The sequence below is a fragment of the Bombus affinis genome, chromosome 15, assembly GCF_024516045.1.
Source record: "Bombus affinis isolate iyBomAffi1 chromosome 15, iyBomAffi1.2, whole genome shotgun sequence".
NCBI lineage: Eukaryota > Metazoa > Arthropoda > Insecta > Hymenoptera > Apidae > Bombus > Bombus affinis.
The window spans coordinates 8,059,896-8,080,072 of NC_066358.1; the positions used below are offsets into that span (position 1 = coordinate 8,059,896).

The following is a 20,177-nucleotide window of genomic DNA, read 5'->3' on the forward strand; positions in this document are numbered from 1 at the left end:
TTCGTGGAAAGGTGACAGGTCCCTTAACTGTAGACATACCTTTTCGACGTGTGTACGAAGCTTATCCAAAACGCAAAAGCACCTGTGTGCTGAATCCGTGAGAACACTCTGTTAAATACACTTCCTAAGCACACTGTATTCACTAAAATGTGCACACTTAGGTTTTTAGTCCGTGAAGTTGTTACAAGAGATCTGATAAACACACGCGCACACGATACAAACTGAGAAACGCACGCTTCAACTTTGTACTAGCGGTAGCGTGTCGCGCGAACCGTACCGACGTCTGCGCCAATGCGTTTGCGGCTTCGAACTCCAAGCGGTTCTTCGGCAATTCCCGCCGCCCTTCCCCTGAAGTTAGTTTCCCCTGGAGTTTCTTTTGGAGCGCCTCACCTCCCGTTTCGGTGGACCCAGCAGTGTGTCAAGAAGATTGCCGAGTAAACCTCGCCATCTATGAACTCACAATGACGCTAGACTTATTCTCTGATGATATAGTTGGGCTCGCGCGAAAATTTGACCGATGTCAACAAAAGTCAAAGAAATTGAAATTTTTGAATTTTTTAAAATTCCAATTCCTTCGTTTTCTATTTCACCAATGTTATAGCAGAAGTATACTTTCCGTCAGTCCATTTAAAATGTCATCATTCTTGATACATTCAATTCTGACAGAATCTGAATTACAGTTTTGAGAATATTTTTAAATTTCTTACTTACTTACAAATTGCTTGAAATTATGTATTAATATTGACGCGGTGGTCAATGCGTAGACTGAGAACAAATAGGACTAGGATTGGGACTTTATGTGTCACGTTCTGAAATACCGACCTCAAAAAAGACCAAAGTGTTTCTTACGCCCTCTATAATTTACAATATCGCGTTAATTGCAAGCGCGGATGATTGTAATTAGTTCGTTCAAAAGCGGTTCGTTTACCTAGACAAAATTTTAGCTATTTCTCAATTAAATAAACTTCTGGTCAATGAATCCATCTATCTGAACGTGAACTATTATTATATGAACGAGAAATCATAAATGGCAAAGAGAATCAGAATAATCTTCATTTATATTTATAAAAACATAATCGCGAATGCAGCCAATTAGCTCACATTACTTGCTGTATAATTCATAATTGTATCATATAATATGATACAGTTAGTAATTATATGTCAAATAACAATGAGTTCCAGGTCTCACCGCGAGGAGGTTGCTGCATGTGGAGACCCACCCTGAAAACAAATTTCAATTAAATCTTGAATTAATCGCACAACGCGATACTTCGTATTTGCATAAATATTTAACAATCTTCATTGTTATGACAATACAGAATAATTGAAATCTCATATCTCATATCTAATTCAATAAATCTACAACAAACCTGTAATAAAGAGAAAGAGAAGGGAGCATCTTATGGAATAAATGTACCTTTCAACATCTTCAATACATTTTATATACCCTGAAATAACGTTCCAGGGCTCTCCGTAAGATCTGTGGAGAGCCCTGGAAAAAATTTAAATTCACATTAGTTTCATCGAAACTTAGTTCGTTATAGGCCCTACCTACATCAAAGTGAGTTTTCCTGTTTTGACTCTATATCTATCAAAAATTTAAGCATTTCTTTCTAATATTAACCTGCGTGAAGTTCTATAGTTTCGTTATAAGCCCTATCTATTAGCGATTTAAACATATCTCTTTAGGGATACCATATATCTAATGATCTAATATTCTGAACTACATTTAAGTGGAAATTTACTTCCTATCTGTAAAAATCTAAACTCGCTTAAGAATCCTACATCAAAAAATCAATAATTATTACAAATTGTAATATTATGTAGATTCTTCCCCTTTGGGACTCTTGACCGCTGGTCAACTTCATGTTTGGCTATTATAGTAAAATTATGTTTATACAAATAGCCATTATATTGAATTGATAACGTAACATATGGCACAAAAAAGATAAAGCGGTCAAGTGTCCCTATGGTGCCCTTTAAAATATGAGGCATGATAAAGGATTGCATGTCATGTCTATTCTGTTCAAATCTAGCATGAATTTTAGACATTAAATCCACCATTTTCTATAGAAGTTAGTATTGATTTTTATCATGTTGTAAATTAAACTCGTCCGGAAATAACAAGATTCTATATAAAATGAAAAACGTTATAGGTATCAATTTAAAAACATTATTCTTCTTCAATTCTTAATCTTATCATTTTTGTGGAAATACTAACATTTCAAAAATCTGTTCGTGTTATCATATAACGTACAAGAAATGATTCATCTTTGTTCCTTCTCTATTTATCTCACAAATCTGTTATTTATAAAAAAAGCTTTGCGTATATCGGAAACATCCAATACATATACTACTACGTTATAGATGAGAATTACCACTATATAGTACCGCGTAGTTTTCCCTATTAATCAATCTATTGTGAAATTTGTTATATAACCCACCTATATAAAAAAAACTTATAAAGAAAGAATTATGAAAAAACAGTAAAAAAATGTTAAACTCCCATTTGTAATCGATACAACAATAATATAGTATCATTTCTTACATATTTAATAAAATACGTCTTAGATAATAATAATTAAACAATAACATAGTAATTTTAATCAACTCGTCAGAAGCGGTCGTTCGCATCGGTAACACAATCTATCCTCTATTATCAAACGTCTAAATTAATGGTTAGAAAAGGACGAGACGCTATCAATATAATAACACAAAAGTCCCTAAATTTGCTAACGTTATAACCAACAAGCAGTTACGCTGGTCGGTGGTGGAAATTACGGTATTTGGTTGTGTGTTAAGTTAAGTACAACGATGAATCGCAAAAGATAGTCGGTATTGACGAAAAAAAATACGCGACGTATGTGTTGCGAATGACACCGCGTTCCGTCCTATGATATAATCTTCGCCAGAAACTCGAGAAAAAGCTTGTGGCGCTGTATTTCAACAGCTGATATAACTGGTACAATTCTCCAGACAAAATTCTCGTTTCTAGTCAGTTAGGTGATCCGCGATAAATGATGGCCGGATATGTATTGAAAGTTAAAACGAAATCGGGTCAAAAGGTCGTGAATGGATTGCTCCCGCAGGATAACTTAGGCAAATTACGATCAAAATTAGTTGAGATAACAGGAATACCGGCTGAAGCGCTTCACGTTCTTTGTGGTTTTCCACCGAGGCCAATTAATCTGAACGACGAAACGGGCTCTCTCGAAGCTTGTGGCATCATTTCTGGGGACACCTTGATCGTCGAAGAGAAACCACCACTTTACAATGGGAAACAGAACTCTGAAGATATCGGTCGATCTCATATCGTCGATGAAAAGGGTTTCGCGAATACGCCTGGTGTACTAATGAAAAAGGTCGTACCAGCAGATAATTCCTGCTTATTTACCAGCGTTGGTTATGTTCTCAATGGTACACAATATAAATTGTATTAATATATTCGTGCTATATATAAATTACAATATACTGAGAGTATATTTTCAGGCAAAGTTGATCCTAGCTGCGCAGGCTTTATGAGAGAGATCATAGCGAATGCTGTAGCATCGGATCCTGTGGAGTATTCGGAAGCTTTCCTGGGCAGACCAAATCCTGAATATTGTAAATGGATCTTAAAACCAGAATCATGGGGTGGAGCCATTGAATTGTCAATATTATCCAAATTTTATGGATTAGAAATAGCAGTGATAGATAGTATTAATGCTATAATTAATAGATTTGGGGAAGATCAACATTATGCTCAAAGAGTTTTCTTGATATTTGATGGAATCCATTATGACCCTTTATATTTGGAACCACTCGATGTAAGTGTAAACAATTATATACATATACATGTTATTATTAGTTTTGTTCCTCTGGTTTTGACTTTTGAATTTCTATCTGCACATACAGGGTGGCAGCATTCAAACAATCTTTCCCATAGAGGATGAGAAGATATTATTCGAAGCAGCTGAACTCGCGAAAGAAGTAAAATCTAGTCGTCAATTTACAGACATTCAAAAGTTTATGTTAATATGTAATGATTGTAAGGTCAGACTAAATGGTCAAACGGAGGCTCGACAACACGCCAAGGAGACAGGTCACATGAATTTCGGCGAGGTAGCCGTGTAGCGAATTAAATTGATCCCTTTACAATTGTCGATCACTTTTAAGCGGACTGCCGTTTGAGAATCCTACTAAATTCAAGTCTCAAGCAGAATTTTCTACTTAGACGAGGCTTGTAAGCGGACTAGCAATTTAATATTGATACTTTGTTAATTTAAGATATATGCAGTGCACTATGAGGATTGTTTAGACATGTAATATACACAGATTTTTAATTTTGACTAAAGATCCAAATCACTACCTAAACGCCAAAATTTATGTAATTACCTTTATTGCAGTACAAAGAACTGTTATTGAACATAGCCAAGTATATTCTATCTACATTGAGTACATTTTTATTTGTATTTTATTTATTAAATTTATAGACATTTGAATTTCAAATTGATACAAAATTCTGTTTACTTTATTTAAACTAGTATATACTTAAGATAATTGTGACTATACAAGGAAACATTAATAATTATTTAGTTATCTAATTTTAATAATTACTTAATTATCTAATTTTACAGGTTATTTTTATTTAAGATAAATTTGTTGGTAGTAATAACATGTTAAAGACTATATTCTTTGGCGAGATTAAGAATCTGTGATACTTGGTTAAATTTGCCTAAACGGAATTCATAGCCTTACTGGCAGTAAATGTGTTCCACATATATATATATAAATATATAAAAGTAATAATATTGAATAAATCATAAAGTTGATTATAAAGCGAAATGGAGTTTCACTTAGTTTCGCTTCTAATGGCAGATCAATTTAGCACCGTTAATAGCCAATTTTATAAGAATAAATTGCAGCTCCCAAGAGGGAAAAACGAAAAAATCTAATGGATCACTGTTAAACACTAAATAACATCACACTTCTATTAATAAAGAAATGTTGCTCCATAAAAAGCCGCAAAATGTTATCTTAACAAATTTGATCTCTATTGCGATAGTTTAATTTACAGTCTAAATATGCATATAATATAACAAAAAGATAAAGATGTATAGTTGTATAACAATCCACCAAGCTTATATACATACATGATATATGTAATTATATATGTAACATGTATATAAGTATATATAATTATGTATATAATATATATGTATATATATAATTAGGGTATTATAATTATTTTTGTTATTGCGATTTTTAAATGATTAAGCATGCACTGTAAAAAATACAAGTTCCAATCGTAAAAGAAAAAAATGAAATTTAATTTTTGTAATAACTATGTACGGTATTTATTAGTCAACTCCAGCACAGAACTTTTCCTTTTTATATTAATAATATACTTTACTATGTCAACCTTATATCATTAAATAATACACATATATTATGAATGAATTTAATTCAAATTAAAAAATAAGGAAATTCATAACTATTCATCACTCAGGAAAAATATTCATGATAGATTTACAGGTTTATATTTATACAGTACATATTTTGTAAGTCCTACCGTTTTGGAGAAGTGAAATAAATCAGCTATTTACATTTCACAACATTTCCAATAATTTTTTCTGCATTTCAGATAACGAAAAGGTATGTTCAAAATGGCTGCCATTTAAAGCTTTTACTGAGAAATAATTTAAATGAGCTTCCTTACGTCCAAAACAAAGTCACTCATAATTTTTCACGAACGATTTGGTACTTTCAAATAACAAGAACAGCAATAGTCGCTTAAAATGACTGCTAATTAAAACCGTTATTGATAAGCAATTTGAATAAGTATCTTTTAGTTGCAACTAACTCACCAAATTTTACAGTCTAAAGATGAATTAACATAAAGTTATCACAATCAACTTTGAATTTATAATTAAAAAAGTAATTAATCTTAGTAATAAGTTTTGAAACAAACTTGGTAAAAGAACATCCGAAATCTTTACGCGCGTCATGTTAACACTAGAACTATTACGCTAGTCAAATTCAATATCTTCCGAAGTTCACAATAAATTTACAACAGTATAATTTTTACAAATTTGAATGATTTCTTACAAAGTAAATTTTTATAAGTAAGTTGTAATAAAAGTTGTATTACTTTAATACAAGCTTGCTTGAATATAAGCTTATATTTACTACTTTAAGGACCATGCATAATATTGCACACAAAATGCAATGTTTAAAGTTGTGCAAACACAATATTATTACAAAACGTAAATAAAGTAAGTTATCAAGTTATAGAAAGTTGTCAAGTTATAGAAAATGTACTAAAATAGAAATCTACGAAAAAGATAATTTGAGGAAATTAAAGTACTTTATATCTCCACTTTACTTTATATTTTATGTACTTTATATTTTATGTTTTTGATAGAAACATAAAATATTCTAATTTCTACAAATTATTTTTTTTTTATAATTATAGAAATTTTGTGCGTCTTTAATTTATATAGTAATACTGTAGATTGTGTATAGGTATCTATTATTCAAATACATCTTTTATATCTTAATAAAGTAATCTATAAGTATACACGTTTTTCATTGTATGTAATTAGTTAACTTTTATATAATATTTCACTATCCCGTTTTTAATAACAGGCTTGTCAATAGGTTAATTGTCGGTAAAAAGTTTGAATCTGATCTGCAAAATAAAACTAGAAAACGGTCGGTAAGTATCGTTGGTGCGTATAACACACGAGGATGGCCGAAGCACATGTAGATATAGATGTCAGGTTACGAGTAAAGCAGAAACGACGCATCGTATTTAGTAGGCTGCCAGCCATAGACCAGGATTGGTGTTGTTCATTTTAGTACCAGATAGGAAATGTGATCCATTTCATAAAGAGATGGCAACGATAGTTTTGTGCTTTTAATTCGTGAAAGAACAGAAGCTTTTGCCTTAAGACAGGAGCACGTTCTATGTCAGTCGTGAAAATCTGGGCATGGTGTGTTACACGAGAAGATTATCGATATAAGAAAATGTCACTGCTGCTGCTGACAACAGTACGTTCAGCCAAAAGAAGTTCACTGACAAATAGGTGAAAATGGAAGATGAAGCGGATATTAGAGAACAGCTTTTTCATAATACAGTACGGGAGAATATTGTGAGTAAAAATCATAATGTTTTTAGCCATATTAAGCCCCTTGTTTATTGACCTCCCATCAAAATGGAGGGTTCTTGAAGTTTCTTGGGACGTTCCTGCAAATAGGAAATCGCCACGTTCCCCGCGATTAAATTCAATATTTCTTTCGATAACCAATATTTTAACGTACGAAAGTAAAGCTAAAAATGATATAATAAATCCTAACCTTTCATCTTCCCGTCTGAATAAAACTCTTTCTATATTTTATAATTGTACATCTTGTAAAGCATAAAAAGAGAACAAGAAAATCAGGATAAATACAATATAATATTAATATTAAAATTCATTTTTTGTTTAGTTTGAGAAAAGAAATAGAAATTGAATATATATGTTGGTATTAATGTAATTTTATCAAATATTTCTAAGAATAGAGTAATGAATTGATGTGATACGTTGATGTTCTAACTTGTCTTTTTATATCGAAATTTTAAGCAATTCGCATACACGAAAATTTAAAAGGAGGGAACAAAATCAAAGAAATTAGTCACGTATGCACACGGTGCACATACATCACCTATACTTTAGCTGATAGGAGACTTTTGTTGTAAAAAAGAAAAATAACTGTAAGACCTCACTATTTAATTAATATCTCTAATATCTAAAATTTTTTTTTTTAATATTACTACATACGCATGTTTATTGTGTTGGTATTAAGATTACTATATATATTTGCATAAAAGTGATGTTTTCTTTGTCATATTTAGTTTCTAATGGCATTTCTTAGTAACACTTAATCACACAATTGTGCATCAGTTTGTATTTTACAAGGACTTTGGCATGTTTATTTATCAATTTTTCCATGAAAAATTAAAGTTGTACAGTTGCCAAGATAAACGTTATCCTCCCTCCCTCCTCCCCGGCAACCAATTTACGTAAATCCGTTAATAATAAAGTGCAATTGCAGGTTTTTCTAACGGATTAAGATAAATATCTAAAGATATTACGTGCTTATTGTCACGACAAGAATCACAAAGTACAGTTGCTGAAAATACTAGAGGAAATTTTTTATGAGTATATCATGTGTTTTATATGAAATATACATATTTATACTACAAATTTTATTAGCGTTGTAACGAGATTCTATTATCATGATTACATTCGTAAAACATAAAACATACATATATTTCGTAGAAATCATAAATATATTTAAACATATTATATTATGATAATAATCCTCGATACTTATTTTAACATTTATTGCATATGCTTAAGTGCAGTAACTTCTATATTTTCAGGTTGGTTCCAAATTTGATTAATATAATAAAATTATGACAGTTGTGTCTGATTAGAACGCTAATAAAATTGTAAAATGTTTTATATAACACGCACAATATATACATGAAAGTTTTCTATGTACATATGTACTTTCTAAATACTTTCGTCGGTCATTATATGTACATACATTGTACCGAAAGGTTTCGTCTATGGCTATGTATAGATGTTGCACGGACTATCCCTAGTATGTCTGCCGTCTGCCCTTGACTCTATACTCTTTGTTTAATACACATAATTGGATGATCATCTCTAGTCAATGCACGGAGGAATGTTGTGGAAATACATTCTTCGCGATAAATTCTTTCTCTATACTTTCCCGCCGAGTCGTTGACCACGCATTATTTCTGATCTCTGACCGGTTTTTCCTTCTACCTTGGCTGATAAAAAAAAGCGGTTTCCAACCGACTATGCAGCTTCTTCAACTGCTTCAACGATCACGTCTGTCCCATTTGAACATAGTTGCACGATCTACTTGCAAACCATTCGATACTTTCTAGGATACTAGGATACTTCCATTAATGTGCCATTGATTGAGTCACTTGCTCATTTCAGTTAAATATATAAGCGTCCTTGGCGTTATTGATAAGATATTCGAAAAACTCCATTAAAAGTCTAATATAGACCTTTTTTCCCATTTTAACACTTGGGAAATATATAATATGATCTAATATAAAAATTACAATTTTAATATTATTTATGGTTGCACGCATTTTTAGCGATACTTGAAAAGATATTAATGTATATTCTCTATTTAATCCGAATGTATAATCTATCTATTCTAATCTATATTTTAATAAATGATATAATTTAATTTAAGCAAATACTTTGCTCCACTTATCTTTAACTTAAAATGAAAGTAGTAACTAAATATTTATTAAATAAAATCTTTTATTTAGTAAATTTTAATAAGTAAGAAGTTTAATACTTTCGTTCGTATATTTTATAATATAATTTAACTTAAGAAGAATCGTTCCTTTCTATTTATCCTTTCATATTTTTTTTTATTTGTTATAAGTACATAGTGTACAGCAATAGAGGGCTCACTAATGGAGGTCAATATCTTATTTGCTAACTGTACAAGTTGTAAATTTGGAACATTCTTGAAAGTATTACGTTTTGCCATTTCTACGTTCGTCGTTTCTACTAAAGGATAAATAACTTTGACAAAAAAGGTCGCCTTAATGACTAGCACACCTTTTCTGTTAAACTCCTTTTCTGTTAAAAATGTCGACTATGTTTTTGGTCTATAAGAAGCTAAAAATATGTTGCATCGAAGACACGTAAATTACCGTTCTAAAACGATATAATTTTATCTTCCTTTGTTGTGTTTTATTTCAAGCTGATATATTATCATATTTGTTTGACGTACTTATGCTACGTTTGATGTTAAAGAATAAAATCTTTAGATCTGTTTCATTTATCACTGAACACTTAATTTCGAACTAATGCAATAGCATTAGCAATAGCGAATGCAATAACGAAAAATTGAACTGCCAAACTTTATTTGAGCTGTTAAGTAATTGAAACGTATCAAGCTAATTTATATCTGCTACTATACTTTCCCTTTGATTATATTATTGTTAGTATGTAATGTCGTGTTCATTTTGTAAGGGCAAGTTTTTAAAAATGTACATCCTCATCGTGCATTCCATTTTTATGCACCCTCTCTCTCTCTCTCTCTCTCTCTCTCTCTCTCTCTCTCTCTCTCTCTCTCTCTTTCTCTTTCTCTTTCTCTTTCTCTTTCATGGATATTGAACTTAAGATGCCGTTAGCTGCGACGTCGTTAATACATATTGATAACTCAAGAAAACTATCAATCGCACAAATTATCGTTATTACCGAGTGCTGACCGATAATATGTATGAAAATTACTTATCCAGTACATTGGTGTTTCTAAATTAAGTTCAAATAAGATTTCACAAATATTTAAATGTTTCTTGTTTGAGCTATTACTATTCTCAGCTTTCGAATAAACTCTGCCAACTGAGAAGCTTAGGTACAGCATTAATCAAAATAATTATAATCGTGCATTTCCATTTTCTCCTTTCTTAAATTAAATATGTTATGCAGTTTTCTTTTCATTTTTTTTTTTATGTTCTATTAAATGCTGTTTGGCTTAAGCGTGAGATGTGAATACGAAGTTATATCATTCTTTTTTCACTGTGTAAATAAATTTTAGATGAAAACATCAAACTATATTTGTTTGTTGCGTGCATAGCTGTAATTTTGAACTAATTTTGTTTAATTTTGTTTACTATCGTACATTCTAACGGACACACGTGTATATAATGCTGACAATATATAAAAACGAAACATAAAAGACAAATATAAGAGCTGGTACATAAGTATAAAAATAAATACATAGACGTAAATGAGAAAACGGTTTTATTCTTAGAAAAGGTCAATGTACCATAGGTATATACATACTATGTATTAGCGATTATTTTCTGGCCCATTTGACTTTCAACGTAATCCTCGCTTGATTATGAGCATCGTGATACTTGATGACCTAAAGTAACATATCGGTAAATCAGTGAACGGTACCTAACTTAACATTACGCTTGATAGATTAGTATAAAAATAATTTGAAATTTATTTTTATTTATGCAATCTTCGTTGAAATAATTGGAATTTATTTCTGTTCACGGACAACTTATGTTTTCGAAAATAGGGCAAATCTTCAATAAAAGAACATAGTCAACGTGAAATATATTAATTTACTTATAATATTATGGTTAAGTAATAAATAGAAATATATATTGATATTTATATGGTAATGATAATATTATGGTTAAGTAATAAATAGAAATATATATTGATATTTATACAAATTTATATTTTCATAAACCGAATTAAAAATTTGTTTAATTTTCTAAGTATAATGAGTATTTTGAACATTTCCTATATTTTCTGTACATTTAAACTTCTCACAGATACATAAATATCAGTTCAAGTGATCAAGGGTATCTTCTCTAATACTTTCATCAATTTAAGCGGGGTATTTCAACATTTTTATCGATATAAATTTATGGCCGATAACTTATCGATATACAATTGACATTGGCTAATAACAACCCTGATATCGATTCGGCATTACTCCTATAACAGCGTGTACACTGTTCGTGTATTGTTTAAAAGGAAACGTTATTCACTTATTACATAACACACCAGGGGGGGAAAGGAGAAAATGGAAAATTAATGCTAGCGTGCTCAATAACCAAGAGGGACACGAGGAAGCGTATTATACCGGAAGTTCCGGCTAATGTAATGGTCTGTCCCTCAAAATTCGTGAAACGACCAGTTTATATCTCTACTGCTATGTGTATTGCAATAAAATTACTGCGATCGTAGGCGGTAGCAATTTGCTAAATATTTGTATGTAGAACAGTTTTAGGCGAATAACGTTTAGATTCGGTTCTTGATTGAAACTTTTATCGATCCATGATCTTTCTTACAAAATTCTATCGACTTATGGATTATTTCTTTCTACGACCTATAAATTCCTATCTGTACGTAAGTATTACGTAACTGTGGAGAGTAAAAGATCTTTCGACGTTCGTAAAATACGATCTAACATTGACGTCATCGAATGTGTCCAGCTCATCATTTCGTCACGGTTACACTTGTAAAGCTACAGCTGATCTCGGTATTTATTTTTAACTCTGGACGTTCTATAGCTGATTTCCACATCATTTTATCGTGTCAGGAGACAATAATTTTTTCTCATGTAAATGTAATTCTTGCTCTACCATATTTTGCATCGAGTATTATCTCATCTGTAAATGGATCGATTTTATAATCAATGTTTAAGATCATATGACCCATTGTCTCTGTTGGATACAATGTGAAACATAACGCGAGATAAAGCATCGTCAAAGTGCATGAATGTCTATTCGAATATGAAAAAAAATATGATGAAACAGGTGTAACATGGTAACGTGGTTGAAGGTCATTCTTTCTTTATAGTGTTTATGCTTGCACTTGTGTATTAATTTCCTTGATCAATTTTCTCTTTCTAGCACGCCAATATGGCGTTTATCACAACACTGGTTATCATTTACTACACATTGTGCATTATTCTATGCGCTATATGTTTGTATACGCCATTTTCTATTTTGCGCTTTGTAGGGACTAAATCCGACATTCTAAAAGCATAATTTTACATATATATACATAATTATTAATCTTATGTACTATTACATAATTAGAGTCGGTGACTCTCTACACAAACCAGACCCCACGCCGCGGGCAAGATTTTTTTTTTTTATTTGGAAGAATTTTACAATCAATTCTCATTGAGAATTATAAGTAAATTATTCTGGCGTGGTACTATAACGTGTATAATAAGTATGTTTGATTCTAGCTGAGTCTAATGTTTAAATCTAGAGGGTAATATCTTTTTAGCCTGCGTATCTGATCCATCGTGTCAGGTAATTGAGTAACTAGTGGGTTTTGGTGGTTGTTAATTCTTAGGTTATATTTATTACTGCATTTGGATATTTCTTCTTTAACTGTAGGGTCGCTTTAACTGTATTCTTTATTCTTCTTTAACTGTATTCTTTTTTTTTTATTTATTTATTTATTAAAATTCACAATTTGTCCAATTTGGACATTTGGTGGAATTTTTTAACAGTTAAATTAGCATGTTGGTGGCTACCCCCAGCGGGGTACCATCCTCGTGTTTGCTAGGTTATGTCCTTTATAAGGTCTGCTGGGTGCTTCCTTTTTAGTCTTCTGTCCATGTTTATGGTTTTGTACGTTTCCGCAGCTAGCCGGTTTGGGTGTGTTGCTATTCTTGATTTGTATTTTTCTGAGTATCTGCTAATTTCTTCCTTGACCGTTGGGATTCCCAGGTCCCTCCGTATATCTTTGTTTCTGACGTACCAAGGTCCGTTTACTATTGTTCTAAGGATTTTAGCCTGTATTACCTCTATTTTGTTTATATGGCTCATTGCTGCCGTCCCCCATAATGGTATTCCGTACGTCCAGATTGGTTTTATGATCGTTTTATATATTTTTAATTTATTTTCTACATACCAAGGTGCATTTATTAAGGATCTTACAGTTAGGCAAGATGACAGCCAGATGTCTACACAGCCTTATTGCATACCCTCAATAGTCTTAAGGACCCACCATAAATCTTGGCATTTTCATAGTTAAGGTCCTTCAGACCTAAACAAACATCTGTGTACTTCGTGTGTTCCTTAAATTTATTGTCTACTACTTTGTCACTTTTTCTCAGGTACGATATCTCCCGTTAGCAACTTTCCTAGCCAAAATTCATAGTCATCAAAAAATCCGATGGCCCCGCGCCATCATAATATTTTCATCGTAATACCAATTACGTGTTAATTATTCATACACGCAATTATTTACACCTTATCTAACACCGTGACAAATGTAAAATATCGGGATATTATACATATTTAGTGATCCCTGAAGAAATGAGACTAAAGTTGGAATAGAAATTAAATTTTCATATAGAACTATGCTGGAATTGAAATTAAATATTTATACAGAAGTATAACCTATCCTTATCGAATCGGAACTATAATTTATGTCACGACGTGATAACAATGTCTAAATATCAAAGGTTTAAACTTTGTAGAAACTAGAACAATAGTTGAGAAGAGTTTAGTCAAGTCGAACGTCGTTATTAATATTTCGCAGTTCGATCGATCACGATTCTTAAATAACACGTAGCGCCGGTTTCCATGGTCGTTACCAAAGTGATTCCGTGTACACTAGAAAATTGATTCACATCGTTACGCCACATGAGTTGCACACAAACGCAATGTTCATTCAAAGTCACGCATCACAGAATTTTTGAGTTAGTATACTACTTTTCTTTCGAGATAATGCGGTTCGATGTAAACCGTGTATTTTGTATACGGTCAATAAATACACTGAATAACGTGTTATGATAATTATTATCATAATGATGTAATGTCGAGTGTTTTTATCTGTCGTTTTAATGTCGTTTAATCTGTTAAGATGTGGCCATCTTGTTATGATAATCATACAGAAGATAGTTCTGCAGAATTTATCAAATTAATTGCTCTTTTATATTTGAACATTTTCTGTATCAAAGACAGAGTCACGTGATATACCGTTTACTAAGGACGACTTTCTATATGTATGTACATATATCGATAAATATACCACCACAACCCATTAGTCACCCAACTACTAGACACGACGGACCAGATCCGCAGACTAAAAAGAAAATACCCTCTAGATTAAATCCTTAGATCCTACTAGAATCAACAATATAAACTATTATAAACCATGTCATTGTATCACGCCAAATGAAGTTATTGAAAATTCTCAACGAGAATTGATTGTAAATATTCTAATAAATAAAAAAAAAAAAAATATTGATAAATCGATGAGATCATTTTTATTATTTAGAAAATAGAAGAATACAATGAGTTCAATATAATCTGAATATAGTTTCGGATATGATAAGTTCAGAGAAATCATACTCGTATATTAATTAATTTTGCTTAATGTATAAAAATGTAAAGAGAAAACATTTTATGGCTGTTTCAGATATTCTTCCTTCTGTTCTTAGTCCTCTACGTCTCAAGCTACGCGTTAATCGCGAAATTTCGACGAAAAGACCGCGAAGATTATTTTTCCGTGGATGAAGATGAAGCGACGGTCTACAAGATCAGTCTTTGGTTATGTACCGTTGCTCTGGCTGTTTCCGTTGGAGCAACCTTGCTGCTTCCGGTTTCAATTGCAAGCAACGAAGTGCTGATTTTGTACCCGAACAGCTATTATGTCAAGTGGCTCAATAGTTCGCTTATTCAAGGTATATGAGTCAGTTATAAAAATTAAACTTCTTGTTTCATTTAATTAATTTTTCAAACATTGGAAAACATAGAGGGAATTTCTTTTTTTTTTATATTTTTTTTAATATTTCAACGTTGCACAATATTACAAATTAATGTTTTACAGAAATACAGGATAATCATCTAATGTTAATGAGCAATATTTATAATATCGATATATTTATTTATGTATATTTTTTATTGACTGTACATGTATATTATTATTATTATCATTGATTATGCTCATATCGTATGATTGTTTTATACTTTTCTTAAATATTACGTGTGTTTTGTTTTTTAATATTTAAATATCTAAAAAAAAAACACTCATCGTTTTTTATATAAAATAATTGTAATTGGGTTTTATTCAACAATTAGGTCTATGGAATCTTGTGTTCCTCTTTTCAAATTTATCTCTCTTCGTATTTTTACCGTTCGCATACTTGTTCACGGAGTCAGAAGGATTTGTTGGCTACAAAAAGGTAAGATAAAAAAATTAATCCTGATATATCGAGTACTTTTTAAAAAAATAATTTTTCCATTACAGGGCGTAATGGCTAGAGTTTATGAAACTGTGACAGTCCTTTGCTTATTAGGAACACTTGTGTTAGGAATGACATATATTCTATCAGCACTCATAGATCATCAAAAATCAAGTCTTCATACGTTGCTCAGTAAGTAAAAAATTTTTTAAGTCATAGATATACAAAAATTACCATCAACCTAACTTTCCAGATGTATCGAGTTACTATTTACCTTTTCTTTATTCTTGCGTTTCTTTTGTTGGAGTTGTTATGTTATTGCGTAAGTATGACCAAATAATTACGTGTGTGTGTATATATATCATTACCTATATCAAAATAATACAATAGTAAAAGTATAATTTGCAGTATGTACACCAATGGGATTTGTACGATTATTCGGAGTAGTTGGTTCGTTTCTCGTAAAACCGCAGTTCCTAAAGAATTTAGATGAAGAATTCTTCGCGTACAGGCTAGAGGAAGATTGTATTCGTAGAAGGTCAGGTATCGGTTTCTACTCCCATCATCCGCAAATTCATGAACACATCTATAATTATTTCATAAAAACTTTATTATATATATAGACTGCAACACGCGAAAGCAACCGGAAAATCATACGTTTCGCCAGTGCCTATGTCAATACCAACTTATGGTTTAGTGCTCGAAGATGACGAGTTTCTTAATGTAAATCCGAGCTTGATGTGCTTAAGGAACGGTGCTCTCCAGCGAGGATTGGCTCAGCGTTTGGAAGATATTCAGAAACGTAGAAGTATTCTGGATCAGCAAAGGCGAACCTGGTGGGTTCGAAGGACTTTGTTATATCCTTTGGCAATGCTGGCATTACTTATATTTTCCACTGCTACAGCTTTGCTAGCAGTTCAAAATACCTTAGAATTGCTTATCGGTATTAAAGCACTGCCTTTGAGTACAAGGGTTAGTATATAAATTAGATATAAATTAAAATAAGCGAACTTTGTTTATTGAATTGCTTTTTGAGAAAAATTGACACATTTAATAAATGTTTAGCAATTCACTCTGGGGATCAGCTCGTTGTCGAAACTAGGTCCCATTGGAGCAACAATTGAAGTAGCAGTAATTTTGTATCTAGCTGCTACCAGCGCAATAGGTTTATATACACTTCCTGGTGTAAAGAGCTTTCGACCACGACTTCATTCCATGCCACTTACTCACCTTATCGCAAATTGCGGTCTTCTTCTTGTACTGAGTTCAGCATTGCCACTGTTATCTCGAATATTAGGTAAATATACCCCCCATTTAATAAATGAAAACCACACCGGAAAAATATGATAAATTAGTTAATTAGTTTACATATAATTAATCTCATTAACATTTTTTTAATATTTAAGAAAGTGACTAAAGTATATATTTAATCCTAAAAATTATTTTCTTTTAAAAGATGAGAACTTCTTTTAAAAGAAGATAACGAACCCAAATAAATAAGCTTGTTATTAATTTTGTATTGGTTTTTCACTGTTCTTGTATCTTTTATTTCAGGTATGACAAACTTTGATCTGCTCGGTGATTTCGGTCGAATCGAATGGCTTGGTAACTTTGAACTAGTACTGTTCTATAATTTAATCTTCGCTACGGCGGCGATTGGTTGTTTAGTGACAAAGTTTACAGCGACCGTTCGCAAAGAGATTTATGCCAGATTAAGGAGTAGCTTGATAGGAATCTTTAAGTGTGAAGGTAAAAAAAGTTTTTTAGGGATGTTTTCTACAAAAGAAGATTAGACTGACTTACGTTGTAAGCAGAAAAAAAAGTAAATATTCTACGTTAAAAAAAAAGCAAGCGAAATGGAACTTAACGATAAATAATTATATTCACATAATATTAATTATATAAATGTGTAAAGTGATTGGACCGTGTGTATGTGTGCATAAGTATATTTAGAATTGTGTAATCGTGGAACACTGTCTTAATTTTGATGACACGTGATGCTCTGTAGGATATGTTTAGAAAATTTAATTGGATGTTATTAGAGCGGTGGGCCAATTACACGCGTCGAGTATGTTCGTCACATGTATGTGTATGTGTATGTGTACGTATAGTTACTTTAATTATTTATATGATCACTATTTTAATAATTATTTACCGAAAGTACATATACATACCAATCTTATATATAAGTGAGTTTACCTAGAATGTAAACTCAATGTAAAGACAACGCAGTATTGTGATAAAGACACGCATGTGCGGGTGTCCGGCGAATAAAAAAATTCTCAATATAGAATTTTTTACTATTTTACTATTTCTGAGAATGAAAGAAAAGCGTTAAAATTCGTTTTCCTAAATAATGGTTATTGTTTGAATGTGTATCTACACATCAAGGCACGAATGCGTTAGTTAAGCATAAATGAACGTTTAGAATACATTTTTAGAAATTTAAATGATAAGTTTTCATTCTTCAAATAGAAAAATGCCGTATATACAGGCCATTAAACGTGCCTAATCGATCGATATAACCGGATAATACGTATAAGAAATACAATCACGCGTACATTGTACTGTGTTGTGGTAGTCCTAATTTCATAATCGCGTTTGAATGCATTTTATCGATTTATATTTGTCAAATGACTTCTATAGTAGTCACGAGTTTGTTAAAAATTTACGAATGTAAATACATTTGTAACGAATTGTAATAATATGCATTTTAAGATACATACGAACTGCATGGATGATAATATGCAGAATATCTTAAAATGTTATCATCTTGACTGATTTGTCTATTAGTTCATTACTGAAATCTAGTGCTTTAAAAAGGAAGTAAATTATTTATTTAATTTAAAATGAAAATGAACCCATTTTTATCTCTTGATTGTGTTTCACATTTAATATGCGAAAGAAACAATACCTTACAACAATATTATGTGATATATATCTTGTCAAAGAGACAATACAATATTATTAAGAAACAGAAAACAGTTAGGATATACTCACTGACGAATTATTAACACATTTAATCAGAACAGTATCTCAGGATATAAAATACTGCTTAATACTTGTTAATATATTGCCACATATATTGTGGATTTGTTTATAAAATTGGAATTCTCGATTTGAGGATTCTTTGTACATATTAATAGCTACGTAAATAAAAAAACGATGGAGGAAACTTTAACATACTTCAGATGCAAGAGGATATTTCTTTTATTTTTTTTGAATATGAAGGATAAAAAACTGAAGTTTGAATTCCTAGTACATCATTGTTCTTAAGAAGTATGTACATAACACTCATGAAATATAATACTACATGATTAGACTTTACAAGAAATAAAAGTATAACTTATCTACATTATCAATTATTTTATTTTTTTATTTAATATTTAATTTAAGTGCTCATCCTTATTTTTGTTACATTATTCATCATTTTAAATATATAAAAATCAAAATATATTTTTTTATCTTTTATATCTTATATTTATACGTATAGGTAACATTAACCGTTTGAGTCTCAGGGGTCTTTGAAAATACAAGGTCAAAAAATCCCGAACAGCGCGATAGCGCTTGTCTTAATCGATTGCGAAGAGAAACTAGCGGCGCAATTTTTCTTTTCTTTTCAACACAAAATCTAAGCAGCGCGATCGCGCTGCTTGGAACTCAAATGGTTAAGATCACACAATGATAGATTTAATTGGAAATATATTCTTTATTGTACAGTTTTAACCTATTTTCAGCGTTCTTTGCCCCAATTCCATAACGAATAATTTTGTAACGTCCCGGTTCGGTTAAATCAATAATTGTTGATCCTCGTCTAAAATAGTTACTCGCTTTATCAAATTTTTTACTGCTATAAAATATTCCACCTAATTTGTTCCATAAATTTTCAAATTCCGAAGCACATATGCAACTGGGTTCATTACTTATATTAGCACTTGTTAGCGCTAAAGGTCCTGCTACTTCGATTACCTGCCTTATAAATTTATGATTTGGAAATCTGATGCCTACCGTGTCATGATTAGGATTCAGAGCAGGATTTAAAGCAGGGGTTCGTTTGAGAATGATGGTATATGGTCCTGGTAATAAACAAGATAACAAACTAATTGGTACATGATCTACAACACCCCATGTTTGTATATCTTTGAAGTTATTAACACAAATGGATAATGGCTTATCTACGTCGCGTTTTTTAATTTCGTAGAGCTTTTCAATGGCACTGGTGCTTGATACAAGACAAGCAAAACCATATATCGTATCTGTTGGAACTGCTATAATTTCATTTTTCTGTAATAATGCGACAGCTACTGCTAAGGTTCGTTTTCCTTTGCACATCCAATGATTACCATGCCATTTTAGCGCTTCTACTTCTTCATGAGCTGAATTTAGAAAAGTACTCATTGGACCCATTTCTG

At 31.5% G+C, this 20,177-nt stretch overlaps 4 protein-coding genes across 4 annotated transcripts in view; 2 read left to right on the top strand and 2 right to left on the bottom strand.

Annotated features, from left to right (window-relative positions):
- LOC126924812 (spectrin beta chain, non-erythrocytic 5) overlaps positions 1-333 on the bottom strand; it is a 57,422-nt gene extending 57,089 nt beyond the window's left edge. The window contains exon 1 of the mRNA XM_050739691.1: positions 40-333. The gene's annotated coding sequence lies outside the window, so the exon portion shown is untranslated. The remainder of the gene's footprint in view (positions 1-39) is intronic.
- Positions 334-2,743: 2,410 nt separating this feature from the next.
- On the top strand, positions 2,744-5,594 carry LOC126924817 (ubiquitin thioesterase OTU1). Its single transcript, XM_050739715.1, has 3 exons — positions 2,744-3,417; positions 3,490-3,806; positions 3,895-5,594. The coding sequence occupies exons 1-3, from the start codon at positions 3,018-3,020 to the stop codon at positions 4,111-4,113; spliced, it is 936 nt and encodes a 311-aa protein (XP_050595672.1). The 5' UTR covers positions 2,744-3,017; the 3' UTR covers positions 4,114-5,594.
- A 1,182-nt stretch (positions 5,595-6,776) lies between these two features.
- On the top strand, positions 6,777-18,950 carry LOC126924682 (protein Lilipod). The gene is made up of 9 exons (XM_050739422.1): positions 6,777-7,133; positions 15,000-15,264; positions 15,662-15,765; positions 15,831-15,957; positions 16,019-16,087; positions 16,174-16,303; positions 16,389-16,737; positions 16,831-17,062; positions 17,320-18,950. Exons 1-9 carry the CDS (start codon positions 7,074-7,076, stop codon positions 17,556-17,558), a joined length of 1,575 nt encoding a protein of 524 aa, XP_050595379.1. The 5' UTR covers positions 6,777-7,073; the 3' UTR covers positions 17,559-18,950.
- A 483-nt stretch (positions 18,951-19,433) lies between these two features.
- On the bottom strand, positions 19,434-20,172 carry LOC126924707 (threonylcarbamoyl-AMP synthase). The gene has a single exon (XM_050739497.1). The coding sequence runs from the start codon at positions 20,170-20,172 to the stop codon at positions 19,456-19,458; it is 717 nt and encodes a 238-aa protein (XP_050595454.1). The 3' UTR covers positions 19,434-19,455.
- Positions 20,173-20,177: the final 5 nt, after the last annotated feature.

Excerpts from the sequence above, each read along its gene's own strand:
- LOC126924817 (XM_050739715.1), top strand. The coding sequence starts at position 3,018 with ATGATGGCCGGATATGTATTGAAAGTTAAAACGAAATCGGGTCAAAAG. Across the intron at positions 3,418-3,489 it reads CGTTGGTTATGTTCTCAATG|GCAAAGTTGATCCTAGCTGC; the intron begins GTACACAATATA and ends GTATATTTTCAG. Across the intron at positions 3,807-3,894 it reads TATATTTGGAACCACTCGAT|GGTGGCAGCATTCAAACAAT; the intron begins GTAAGTGTAAAC and ends CTGCACATACAG.
- LOC126924682 (XM_050739422.1), top strand. The coding sequence starts at position 7,074 with ATGGAAGATGAAGCGGATATTAGAGAACAGCTTTTTCATAATACAGTA. Across the intron at positions 16,088-16,173 it reads TGGAGTTGTTATGTTATTGC|TATGTACACCAATGGGATTT; the intron begins GTAAGTATGACC and ends TATAATTTGCAG. Across the intron at positions 16,738-16,830 it reads CACTGCCTTTGAGTACAAGG|CAATTCACTCTGGGGATCAG; the intron begins GTTAGTATATAA and ends ATAAATGTTTAG.
- LOC126924707 (XM_050739497.1), bottom strand. The coding sequence starts at position 20,172 with ATGGGTCCAATGAGTACTTTTCTAAATTCAGCTCATGAAGAAGTAGAA.